Source organism: Monodelphis domestica, chromosome 2 (genome assembly GCF_027887165.1).
Source record: "Monodelphis domestica isolate mMonDom1 chromosome 2, mMonDom1.pri, whole genome shotgun sequence".
Taxonomy (NCBI): Eukaryota; Metazoa; Chordata; class Mammalia; order Didelphimorphia; family Didelphidae; genus Monodelphis; species Monodelphis domestica.
The window spans coordinates 509,605,183-509,618,235 of NC_077228.1; the positions used below are offsets into that span (position 1 = coordinate 509,605,183).

Genomic DNA, 13,053 nt, shown 5'->3' on the forward strand with positions numbered 1-13,053 from the left:
CTGGCACTCAATCCACTGAGCCACCTAGCTGCCCCTACGTGCAGCCTTCTTAATGAGAGAGCAATCAGAGAACAGGCTGAGCAGTACGTGATGGAGTGCCGAATACTGTCTAGACTGCTCTCGGAGTGGGTGGTTGATGACGAGAGCTCCATCTCAGCTGGAACAGTTTGGGGGGCAGAGTTCACTGGCGCAGAGGATTAAGGGATAGGGTCTGGACCAGAAAGTCTCATAGGGGACGCTTACACCCATCAATGCAGTCAGCAAGTTGTCGGCGATTTTCTTGTCTTCGGGAGCTGTCTAGAGCCCTGAGCTCAGGATCCCATAGGCAGGAGGTGTCCGAAGTGAGACTTGAATGCTGGTCTTCTTGGCTTTGAGGTCAGCTCACTGTCCACCAATGGTCCACCACTCAATGTCCACTCTGCTTCTTTTTTTTTTTTTGAAACTTTTATTTAATGAGTCCACACTGCTTCTTGTGAGAGCATAGTGTGATGAAAAGAACACTGGCGTTGGAGTCAGGAGAACCTCTGCCCTGCCACTTAATGTCTGGATAATCCTGGGCCAATCAGTACAGTGAGAGGTCTGGAGTTGGATGTCCTCTGAGGCCCCTGCCAGCTCTGTTCAAGGAACTGGACCTTGGAGGAGGCATCAGGAGCTGTTCATTCTACCATTCAAGGACCCCCTTCCTCTTCCCCAAGAGACTCAGGGGGTCTTCTTGGGGCTCCAGGATTGGTATTCCCTGTTTTCCTCTGATGGGCCTGTCTTTGGGGGCAAGAATAAAAGAAATAAAAACCAAAGGATGCAGCAAGGTGGCCCAGTGAGGCCTGGAGTCAGGAGGACCTGGGTTCAAATCTGTGACTTCCTAGCTGTGTGAGCCCGGGTAAGTCATTTAATCCCAGTTGCCTAGTCCTTGCTGCTCTTCTGCCTTGGAACCATTACGTGTATCAATTCTAAGGGTGAAATTAAAGGTTTTTAATAAAAAGATCTAATCAGTGGCTGTTGGAGAGGAACCTTCATTTGCCTCTTGCAGAGGCCACACCATCTGTAACCTCTCCCATCTCCTTTTTCTACAGCTGGATCCGCAGACCGTGCAGACAAAGAACTGGCACATGGATGTGATCGAGATGAACGGGGTAAGGCCCTTGGAGACAGAATGGATCCCAGCTTGGCCCAGTGGGCCTCCCTGTTGTCACTCCCTGGCTTTCTGCTGCTCCAGTTCAGGAAGGTTCTGCCTCTCTTTTCTGTCCCTCCCTGCCCTAGAGGCATTTCAGAGAGGCCTCCTTAGAATCCCCCTTATCCAGGATGGCAGCAGGCCACACAGCAGCTGGCCCTGCCCTGCCTTCCCACATCTGGATCTCTTTGGGTCCGTGTACTGTTTATTCTCCAACAACACCATGTGTCTTGGGGCTGCTTCCAGCATAGCGACTCTTCATGTCAACCCCAACTTGGCCTCTTCCTTAACACAGATCAAGGTGGAGTTCTCCATGAAATTCACCAGCCGGGACATGAGCCTGAAGCGGACCCCATCCAAGAAGCAGACGGGAGTCTTTGGGGTGAAGATTAGTGTCGTAACAAAGTAGGTGCCATTCCTGGAACCGGGATGCTCAACCCCAGGCTGTCAGCCCAAGCCCTGCAGGTCCCTTCTTCCCTCTTCCAGACCCACAGCTCCCAGAGGGACAGAGTGAAGGAGCTTGGGATTAAAAGCCAGTGTACCAGGTTCAAATCCCCACTCTTCTGCCAGTAACTACCCCAGTCCTCTTGGACAAGCCCCTGGCATCACTTTCCTCCTTTGTAAAGTGAAGGAATGGGAGTGGTTGGACTAAATGATCTCTTAGGTCCCTTCCAGTTCTGAAATGGTCCAGTCTTTGGCACGGGAGCCCTAAGTAAATGATTATTGAGTGATTAGGTCAAAAGGTTGCAATTTCATCCTCCCTCTGAACCCTCTTCCCTCTGGGCAGATGAGATTCCACTTCCCTGAGCAAGTTGGCTAGGCAGCAGCATCCTAGGAAAGGGAATGGCCCCGTTCTTTAAAAGTTCTGGGTTAAAATCCTGCCCTTCTCATGTACTCTCTGTGTGACTTTGGGCAAATCACCTCTGTGGGCCTCAGTTATCTCAATTGTATGAGGAAGAGTTGAATCTGAAAGTCTCTAAAGTGTCTCTAAATCTGAGTTCCTTTAATCCTATGATAATCTGGGGAGAGGGCAGGGTGCTCTTTTAGCCCAGCCTGTGTCTTATCTCAGAAATGCAGGGCTTTGCCACTTGGACCTGGGTTTCTTCCCTAGAAACAGATACCTCATTCTCCTATAGGAGGGTGTGTTCATCCTCACTAAAATTCCTTATGTTGTTCCTTAAGAAAAATCCTCTTCCTTCTTCTCTCTTCCTTCCCTTTGAGCTTATGTCGAATCTGCCTCCCTCTTATGAGCCCCAAACATTTTGTACATGACCTTCATCCTGGCAACAACCTGGGCCTTGATCTGACACTGCACCCCCTTTGCCCACCCTCTACACACACAGCAAACTTTGTGGGTGTCCCCCTCTGATCCTTTCACTCTTCCCTGGCTTCCCACTCTCCATTCCAACCAGCCAGGGCAAGGAATAAAGATATTAGTGGGAGGGGAAGGGAGGCAATTCTGCTGTCATGGCAAAGGTAGTCACCTTCCTGCCCACTCCCTACCTCCACAGGAGAGAGCGCTCCAAGGTGCCCTACATCGTCCGACAATGTGTGGAGGAGGTGGAGAAAAGAGGCATTGAGGAAATTGGAATCTACCGGATTTCTGGGGTGGCCACTGACATCCAGGCACTGAAGGCTGTCTTTGATGCCAGTGAGTTCCAGGGGAGCCCCAGAACATGGGAGCAGAGGGTGGGATTTCTGTGCTCTCAGGTGTTGTCCCCAGACTTGCCTAGACTTGTAGGTAACTGGGGGAGTCTAGATCTGACAAAGCTGAAGTGTTCAGCTTATATCTTGGAAACTGATTCCCTCCCTCCTTCCCTGGATACTTGGGAGGGACTGAAATTCAAAATTCCTAAGCTCACAATTCTCTGCTGATGGATGCCAGGCTCCTGATGTCAGAGAGACAGTGTGGTCTAGCAAGTAGAGAACAGTCCCCAGCATCAGGAAAACCTGGCTAAGGACCTCTGAGCTAATCACTTCACTGCTCAGGGTTCTAGGCAATTCTCTAAGATGGGTTCTTAACCTTTTCCATCTCATGGCCCCAATGGCAGTCCAGTAAAGCCTACAGACTCTTCAGAAAAATATTTTAAAAGCAAAAAGTGCCTAGATTTACAAAGGAACCCAATTATATTGAAGCAAATATTTTTTTTAAATGTTTAAGTTCAGAACCTCAGACTTGGGACAGTTAGGTGGCATAGTGGATAGAGCACCAGACCTGGAGTAGGGAGGACCTGGGTTCAAATACGGCTTCAGATACTTCCTAGCTGGATGACTCTGAGTCAATCCTTTAACCCTGTTTGCCCAGCCCTTGTCCTTCTGTCTTAGAATTGTTACTAGGGCAAAAGGAAGGGTGGAAAAGAAAAGAGTCCCTAAGACTATTAGTAGCATTGGCCAAAGTAGTTTCCTCGCCCAAGAAATCTGTGCCAATAAAATCAGTCTCTGACCTCTACTATTTGTCCTGCCTTCTTTGCAGAGGCTTTAAGACCCTCAGAGGTTGGGGCTGGACCTTTGGTTTCATTCATATGATCCGGCTGTGATAAGCCTGGGGCTGTGTCTTTTATTGGGGTTTAGTACATGGTGTGAACTGGCTGCCTGCCTGCCTGCCTGCCTGCTGAGAAAGCCAAGCTGGTCTAGGCAGAGCTGGACAGCTCCAGCAGAACCAGACTGACCCCTTCCCCCTGCCCCGGGGAGGGACTGGCAGAGGTCCAGAGGGGTGGCACTTGGCAGGCACTGATGGTGGACATCCTTTGGAGGGGGGTGTACGAGTGGGTAGAGAGAGGGAGGTTTGGAGAATGGAGGGGGAAGGATGGGGCCAGAAAGCTGAGGGAGATACTGGCACAAAGCTGATTGTTCCTGGCCCGGATTTCTCTTTGTGGCCTGAAAACCAAGGCTTGGTTGAACATGATTTTAGGTGTAAAAAATGTGCCGAGCTTTCCAGAGAGGGGCTTAGCTGAGACTGTCAATGAGGACAGAACCTTCTGGATGCTATTACTATGGCCCCAGAGCTCTGCATCATGGAATTGACTATTCTCTCTCCCCGTCTCCATATAAAGGAATCATGGGCAAAGCAAACCAGATTCTGCCCCAGGGTATGGGACCCCCTACCCTGCCGTGGCCGGCTTCTCCAGACTGGGCTCAGTCACAGATACCTGCATGGATTTGTCTTGTCCCTCTGCTTTATCCTTCACAGGGATGTCGGACAGGTGTGGGAATGTAGGAAATAGAGGAATAATAATCATTTAAAAATAATAATAGCAACCTTTCATATAGGACTTTTTACAAATATTATCTCGTTTCATCTTCACAATAATCCTGCGAGGTCAGTGCTGTTATTATCACTTGTCCAGATGAGGAAACTGAGGCATGAAAAGATCTTGATTCTCAGGATTCAGAGTCAGCAAAATGTTTGAGGCAGGTTTTTGAACTCAGGTCTTCATGATTGCCAAGCCTGGCATTCGGGAGAATATGGAGGAGCTGGAGCACGACTAGACTGGCTTTCAGCAAGGCTGGGTTTCAAGTCTGGTCTCTGAGTTGCTTAAAGTCTCCCAACCTTAGTTTCCTCATCTGTAAAGTGGCAGGTTGGTCTCTAGATGGCCTTTAAAGTCCTTTCCATCTCTCAGACTTATCCTTTATCAGGGACCCTCTCTGAGGAGAGAAACAGTTCATCAGAAAAGCGCTTCATGCCAGATTGTAGCCAACCCCCATGTCTTTGACCCCTGGCTGGGCCTGCAGGAAATACACTTTGGACAGTTTTCCTACCATAGCATAAAGAGAATAGGAAAATACGTACCTATCCCTTGTAGAGGGGCTGAAATGAACCCCTGGGCCCCGTGCTAGGAGGGAAGAAATTTTAAAGATTTCCAGGATTTGTTCTTTAATAAGTGGGATGCTGTTTAGGAGATACAGGATCAGACTTAATCTTCTTGGCCTCAGAGCAGAGAATTCAACCAATGAGTAGAAACTGCCACAAAGCAGATTTTGACTAAAAAGCCCATAACAAGAGATAAAGCAACATTCATACTCTTTGGCTGTGGGAGGAGGAAGATGGAAGGATTTAAAACTTCCTAACAAATGAAGCTCTCCTAAACTGGCCTGGGCTCTCGGTGGGCAACGGGGACTCCCGCACCTGGAAGTCTTGAAGTAGAGACCAGAGGGGTGGGATGGTTTGGGATGCTCTAAGATTCTGGATGTCTGTGGGGGTGGCTGATGCCTGCTCATCTCTTCCTTTCTTCTCCAGACAATAAGGATGTTTTGGTGATGTTGAGTGACATGGACATCAACGCCATCGCGGGGACCTTGAAGCTTTATTTCCGGGAGCTCCCGGAGCCCCTCCTCACAGACAGACTCTACCCAGCCTTCATGGAGGGCATCGGTGAGACCCAACCCAGGCTCCCGTGGTGGGGTTCTGGCAGGCTAACAGCCAGCAATGGGGGTGGCTATCCAGGTGACCCCTGGGACTGGGAGGTATTTGGAAAGGGGCAATGATGCCTGGCTGGTTCTTGTTGCTGGTCCCTACTCTTCATTTGGCTTGGAGAGAGGATTGGAGGAGGAGGGTTTCCGATTCCACCAGAGACCTACAAATCCCTATGATGTTAGGGGTCACCCTAGACCACTTGTTCTCTAGTTCTCCGAGCCCAGGAGAACAGGGCTGGCCTTCCAGGATAACCAATCCTGACGGAATGGCTTCTGCTTTGTTTTTGTGGTATAGTATATGGTAGGCTGTCCTCCCTCTATTGTCCTCCATGACTCTTGACTCATGCCCTTCCAGCCTCTGCCTATACTTTCCCCTGACAAGCCCCCATCATTTTAACACCATCTTTCTTGCCTAGCAACATTGAGCCTCTCTAATTAGCATTCCGAATTGACCTTCTGGGTCCATTTCCATCAATACTAATCAGTTCTAAGACAGAAAAGCAGTAAGGTCTAGGCAATTGGGATTAAGTGACTTATCCAGGGTCTCACAGCTAATTAAGAAGTCTCTGAGGCCAGCTTTGAACCCAGAATCCCCTGTCTCCACTGAGTCACCTAGCTGCCCCCTTCTTAACTCTTCTGTCCACAATGAGTGATCCATAATGGAGGACTTCTGTCCTCTCTAGGACTCAGCCCTTACCCCTATGGGAGAGAGAGGAAATTTCATTTTAGAGAAAGGCCAGCTCTGGTGAAGTAGTCACCCCCTCTCCCTCCATCCCTCCTGCTAGCTCTCCCTTATTAAAAATGGTAACAGGAAATAAAGCACCCTTTGTACCTTTGGATGGGTGCTAAGGAAGTGGTTGCTGTTCATGGGGGAGGAAGAAGGTGGGCAGGCTTTGTTGGCTTCAGAAGGAAGAAAAGAAGGAAAGAAGGAAAGAAAGAAAGAAAGAAGGAAAGAAAGAAAGAAAGAAGGAAAGAAGGAAAGAAAGAAAGAAAGAAAGAAAGAAAGAAAGAAAGAAAGAAAGAAAGAAAGAAAGAAAGAAAGAAAGAAAGAAAGAAAGAAAGAAAGAAAGAAAGAAAGAAAGAAAGAAAGAAAGAAAGAAAGAAAGAAAGAAAGAAAGAAAGAGAGAGAAAGAGAGAAAGAGACACTGATTTAGGGATTTTTACTCTATTCTAAGCACTGGGAATACAAGCCTAGAAGATCCTTGCTCTCAAGAAGCTGTGAGTCTAAATGTCTAATCCAACCCAGCAGGAGGCTGGAGACAATGCAGTGAGGAGTGAATTCTGCCTTGCCCCCTCGCGCTTCCTTCTCTATTTCTTTAGCGATTTCTCTAACATAATAGTGTTCCCCAAAGACAGAATGGCTACTTTGTCAGGGATAGTGTCCAGAGATCCAATTAGATCAGCTGACCTTGTGCCTCAGTTTCCTTCTCTGTAAAATGAGGGGGTTTTATTAGGTGACTTTGGAGCTACCTCCCTGCTGATTTAAGGTACGAGGACTTTGCATGAGGTCTATAAAGGGACCTTCCTTTTCCCTCTTGGAGAAAGAGAAGACAACCACGTGAGGCATGGCCATGGCAGAGAGCATCTGCCCTATCCAGTGCCTACAAGCTGCTCAGTTTGACAGATGCCTCAGGGGGAGGGTGGGGGTCTTTAGGTGAGGCACTGGCATACACCTCGTCCTGGGGAGCTCAGTCCCTGGCTGATCCATTTTCTCCTCTCCGTCTCCAGCGCTCTCGGATCCTGCTGCCAAGGAAAACTGTATGATGCACCTTCTCCGTACTCTTCCTGACCCCAATCTCATCACTTTCCTCTTCTTGCTAGAACACTTGAAAAGGTAACGTGGTTGGGCGTCGTTGCCCCAGGGGCCCCTGGGATTGGTAGAACTCCCAAGGGATACCCAAAGCTGTGTGATCTTGGTACCCTCTTGGCCACCTTGTCCCTATGGAAGGCATCGATGCTCAGGGAAGTTGGAGGGGTTCCTTTGAGAGAGAGCAAACTGACTCTGGAATCAGGTCGCCTGTGTGAGCTCGGCTTAATCACTTCCCTTCCTTGGGCCTCAGTTTCCTCCTCTGTAACATCAGGGGAGTGGCCCTTCTGACTTATAAAGCGGGGATCTGAAGATTCTCCACCTTCCTAGGCCTCAGTTTCCTCCTCTGTAACATTGGGGGAGTGGCCCTTCTGACTTTTAAATCTAGGATCTAAAGATTCTCCACCTTCCAAGGCCTCAATTTCCTCCTCTGTAACATTGGGGGAGTGGCCCTTCTGACTTATAAAGCTGGGATCTGGAGATTCTCCACCTTCCAAGGCCTCAGTTTCCTCCTCTGTAAAATGGGGTTGGCAGTTGGGTTAGATGCCCCCAAGGTTGCTCCCAGCTCTCCAGTGAGCCTGTGAACCTAGATGGCAGCCCTGCACTATGGGCTGGAGACGGGGGTTGCTTCTCTTGGGGATCATGGCATCCGCACCCCCTTCCCTGTGTTCCCCGCGCCTTCTGGCAGGCTCTTTAGTGAGCATTGGTTCAGGCCCAGCAGAAGCTGACGGCGAAGGCTGGGCCTTTCCCACACCTCCAGAGAGGCCGGAGGAGTGGAGACGGGGCTGGGAGGGAGCAGCAGTCTCACATCCCCCCATCCTCAGGCCCTTTCCCCTCCGGTTCGGCCAGGACCAAAGTCCCAGCCAGTTCCCAAACAGTTTGGAGAGCGAGCAGGAACATCCGTGGAGAAGGGCGAAGGGAAAATCCATTAGGTTTTCCACCCTGAGAACCGGGCACAGCCTGTTCCCACATCTGGTCTCCTGGACCAGGCTCAATTTCTGTGTGGGTTGGGGGTGGGGGAGGCCTGCACAGCTGCCTCCTAACATGGCCCTGTTTTCCTGCCTGTTTCCAAGGCAACGGACCGCTCCATTTGGGCAGGGCCTGCGGGTTCCCCCCAAAGGATGGTGGTGGCCCTTGAGGGATTGGGGGGCCCTGGGAGGGCAGGCCAGCAGGCACTTCTTCTGCAGTGGTATTGGGGTGCTGGTGCCAGGAACAGGCCAGCAGCAGGTTTCTTCGTTAGATAAGTGGGGAGGGGGGGTCGAGGCCTGCCTGGGCACCGGCTCTAGACAGCAGCTAATGCTCGCGGCTTACGGGGAGAATTCACAGTGAGTGCATCTGGCCAGTTATGCAAGAGAAAGAAGGGCCGAGAGAAAGCCAGAGGCAGGCTGTTCAGAAGATTAATTATGTGGCAGAATCATCTGGAAGGGAGGAGAGGGACGGACCCTGCACCCCTGCTTCAGTGGCCTCCTCGCTCACCGTCCTGCCCCCTCCTCCGGCCCAGCTGCCCCCAGAGGGTCAAGGTTCAAATTCCACCTCTGACATGACCTTTGGCACGTCACAGCATCCCTGGAAGCCTGGCTTCCTCCTGCACAGGGACTAGCCGGAAGCTGAGAAGGAGGAGAAATCGAGACTAGAGCAGTGCAGCCTGGGGCAAGTCCGCTCCCCACCTTGGGTCCCATTTTCCTCTTCTGTTTAAGAAAAGGGCAGCCCAAGAGGGTTGGGCCCCATGAACGTTAAGGTCCTCTCCGGCTCTAAAAGCACAACTTTTGATGTCTTTGAGCCTCAGTTTGCCTTTCTGTAAAATGCAGGCTTGGATAACTCTCCTCTCTCCCTTTGGTGCTCTCCCCCAGGGTTGCTGAAAAGGAACCTATCAACAAAATGTCCCTTCACAATCTGGCCACTGTGTTTGGCCCAACATTACTGAGACCGTCCGAGGTGGAGAGCAAAGGACACCTGACCTCCGCCTCGGACATCTGGTCTCACGACGTCATGGCGCAGGTAATCAATCACCAGGCAGGCTGCTTCCGTCTCCCAGTGCCTAGAGGACATGGGAACATAGTGAGCCCGCCTCCAGCTACCAGAGGAAAAAGAGGGGGGCCTTGGAGATAAAGGGCTTGCCTTGGAATGGGGGGGGGTCTTGGGTTCAAATCCCACCTCCGATACATCCTGACTAGGGGACGCTGCACTTTCCCCTCATGGCCATGGGCAGCTCTCCCAATCAGCATTGGGAGAGGGCATTCCTCACAGAGGATTCCCCGTGAAAATGCTGGATTTGGTGGCAGAAAGACTTGAATTCAACTTCTGAATGAGACCCTGACTAGCGTGACTAGGCTAATCATGCATTACTTCAGTTAAGCTGCTTCCTCATCTGTGAAGTGGGGATAAGAGCAGCGGCCGGGATCCAGCGAGGTCGTTTTTTGTACATCTGTATAAATACGAGTCTGATTCCCCCAAAGAAAGAAGGCGTGGTCATTTGGGTCCCCAAAAAGAGGAGTGATCCTGCCTCGGGGAACCTCCATTCAGGCTGATTTTTAGGATTCTTCTCCCCCTCCCATTCCCCGAGTACTGTTGGTGCAAGAGTTTGCTTTTAAAGAAGAGAGGAAAAGTCCTTCTCTCCCACCCAGCCCCAGTCAAAGATCATTTATTCATCCAGAGCGCTTCCTTTAGCAGTAAGAGGTCCGAGTTCAAATCCCATCCCTGAGCATCCTTGTGTGACCTCAGGGTAGCCTGAGTTTCCTCCTCTGCAGTCATGGGGGTTGGACTAATGGACTAGATGGCCTCTTCGCAGCTTGATGTCCTCACTTCTCTCCCGTGTTTCTCTCCTCCAGGTCCAGGTCCTCCTCTATTACCTGCAGCATCCCCCCATCTCCTTTGCAGAGCTGAAACGGAACACACTGTACTTCTCCACGGACGTTTAGCACAGGCACGGGTGGCGTGGGGTCCGCCACGGGGGCACCGGCCCTCCCAGCTGGGCCCTGGGGCTCAGCACAGACTGAAAAACCAATTGACCGACCACCCCACCAAACTGAGATGGAGCAAAGCAGACGCCAAGGAAACTGGAACATGTGCGTTTCCTGTACAGCCTTGTATAAAGCTGGCCTCGTCCTCCCTCTCTGCCCCCATGGCCCCGCTGTGCTTCTCCCTGCCCCTCTGTATTTCTGCTCCTGTCTGATGCCCCGTGGTGTTCAGGAGTTGTTTTATGTATATTTGTCATGCAGAAGAAGGTAGCGACTGACCCAGGCTGGGCACCCAGACGGCCCGCTTCCTGCTTTCATTCCTCCGGCGTTTTCATTCCTTCCGAGTCTAAATGCAAAGGTTTTGAGCTTGCTCTGTGTGACTTCTGCCAAGTTGCCCATTCCTGGCACTGCTCCCAGGAGCCCTCCTCTTTGCTTCCTTCACCCAACTCCTACCCCGCGCCCCTGCATGTGAAGCCTCAGCTCGGCTCTACTCGCCGGGGAGATCTCTCCAAGGAGGTGCCGCGTTCGACTTTGCCTTGACATCAGGGAGGCTGTTGGACCATGAGATGGGGCAGCGCCAACCCCCTGAGCTCCAAGCAAGGGCCAGGGATGACTCTGGGAGGTGCCACTTGGGGATCTCTGCTCCTGGGGGTGGAGTATAAGGTTCCTTCCTCCATCCCGTTCCTCACTTTATAAGCCCACCTCCAGGAGGAACCTTGGACTTTTCTCTCGGGTTTCAGTTCCTTTCTCCCTTGTATTCTTCTTCCTTTGCGTGCAGAGACTCGTGGGTGACTTGCTGTCCATCCAGAGGGTTTGGGGGAATCTTCACACACGAGGGTGTTTGTGACCTTGGGCATGTCAATTCTCTAATCCTCAAGTTTCCTCATCTGCCAAATGCAGGACCTGGACTAGAAAACCTTGAGGCGTCTTCCTATCCTCTACGTCTCCTATCCTGGGGGAAGAGGAGAATCTGGGCCGCTTCTCCCCATTTTTGTTCATGGGTTAGAAAGTGAGAGGCATGGAGTGTGACACTGGGGGTGCTGAGAAAGGGGAGAGGTGGAAGGTGGAGCCAGAGAGGCAGCTCTGAACAGGGGACTAGCAACTATTGTCCCTCTGGAGCTCGTCTTCCCTGAGGCGACAAAAAAGGAAGGAACCAGGGGCCCAGAAAAGGAGGCAGCCTTCAGCTGTAGGGGAGTAGAGGCCCTTGGAACCCCCATTGGACCTCCTGAGTACCTTTGCCTTAGACCCGTGAGCTCTGCAGCCAGGCCCTGCCACTGGGTAGCCCCTTGTGCCCTCCAGGAGATCCAGTAGGATCTCAGAGTCCTTGACTACCACCCCAGCGAGCAGGAGAGGGTAGGTCAGCCACAGTACTGGCCTCCTTTCCTGTCTTGCCAGTCCCTGGGGTAGGAACAGCTCGAGGCCTGGGCACTTCAGCTGGCCTCCATGGTGCTGTCCTTTGAGATGCCACTCATTCCCGCCTAGCTAGGGGAAGCGAGTGATCTGGCCTCTTGGAGGGCTCTCCAGACTGGCTGACACATACCCAGTTCTTGTGGGGGACCAAGTTGCACTCCCCAGCCAAACACTGGCAACTCCTGCATGACTGTGGAGCAAAGGTGGAAAGGAAGGTGGATTCTCAGCTTACAGGGCAGCTGCCCAGTGCTGGGAAGAGGAGGGAAGCCCCCAAATCTGAACCGTTGGGCGGCCCATCCCACTGAGCTTTCCATCCATGCAATGATGACATGATATAGTTAGCTTACAAAAGCGTGGCTCCCTGGGCGTTTGAGGTTCCGAAGATTGACACCAGTTTATTCCTGGGCCTGCTTTGCCTGGCCGGTGCCCAGGGATAAACTTTGATTGAGGGCTTCTGGAAGATGCCAGCCCCTTTGGTGAGAAGCAGCGCCCTCTCTGGTCACCCTTTTCTCTGGTGTCCATGACCTGGATCTAGCCATGCTCTGGCAATGTCAGAGAAAGGAAAATGGTGACAGAGACCCTCCCTGAGCAGCAGAGCTACACCTGCAGGGAAAGGCCTCGCTTCTAGGATGCCAGATGAAAAGAGGCAACACCCAAGTCCAAAGGCCTTGGCACACCAGACAGCCTCCTGCACTATGGGCCCATTCTTTGGCTTCCACATCACGGCAGAGGGTTGGATGGCAAGCTTGACTGGGGCTGGCAGCAGCTGAAGCGGAGTCCTCTCTCCCAACCCCTCTACCTAGAAGCCGGGGGGAAAGAGAAGCAACTTCTCACTTCTTAGGGAGGCAGCTGCTGCCGCCCTGAGCCCTGCAGAGGAGAAAGGAGAGTGGGAGAAAAGTAGAGGCTAGGCAGAAGGAGAAAAGAACAGTCTCCATAGATTCCCAGACCCACAATGGGAAGAAGGTACTAAGCCAGGACAAAGCTGTACAGGAGAGACCCTTCGGCTTCCCAAGGTAGGGAGCCGGGGGAGCCAGGTGCCCAGAAAACAGGCTCTGGCTCTCCCCCGCCCTCCATGCCACCTCGCCCTCATCTGTGCAGGGCCTGGGCGACTTGGAGAGTTGTGTGGATACAGGTAGGATAGGACTGACTGTTCATTAATAATTTTACTTTAATAAGTTGGTAAGGATATATTTTTTTGTCTGTGTTGTTTCAATTATGTAGATTATTATAAATGGATGTAAACCCTGTGAGAGGAACATGTTAATAAAAATGCAAAGCCCCAACGTTTGCACAAAACA

The 13,053-nt window shown here is 51.5% G+C and overlaps 1 protein-coding gene across 4 annotated transcripts in view; it reads left to right on the plus strand.

Annotated features, from left to right (window-relative positions):
• ABR (ABR activator of RhoGEF and GTPase) overlaps positions 1 to 13,053 on the plus strand; it is a 301,088-nt gene extending 288,035 nt beyond the window's left edge. For all 4 annotated transcript variants that reach the window (XM_007485730.3, XM_056819590.1, XM_001364304.4 and 1 more), the window contains 7 exons: positions 1,071 to 1,130; positions 1,464 to 1,573; positions 2,680 to 2,819; positions 5,406 to 5,540; positions 7,310 to 7,415; positions 9,239 to 9,386; positions 10,217 to 13,053. In XM_007485730.3, coding sequence (XP_007485792.2) covers positions 1,071 to 1,130; positions 1,464 to 1,573; positions 2,680 to 2,819; positions 5,406 to 5,540; positions 7,310 to 7,415; positions 9,239 to 9,386; positions 10,217 to 10,306 — 789 coding nt within the window. In that variant the 3' untranslated portion in view covers positions 10,307 to 13,053. The remainder of the gene's footprint in view (positions 1 to 1,070; positions 1,131 to 1,463; positions 1,574 to 2,679; positions 2,820 to 5,405; positions 5,541 to 7,309; positions 7,416 to 9,238; positions 9,387 to 10,216) is intronic.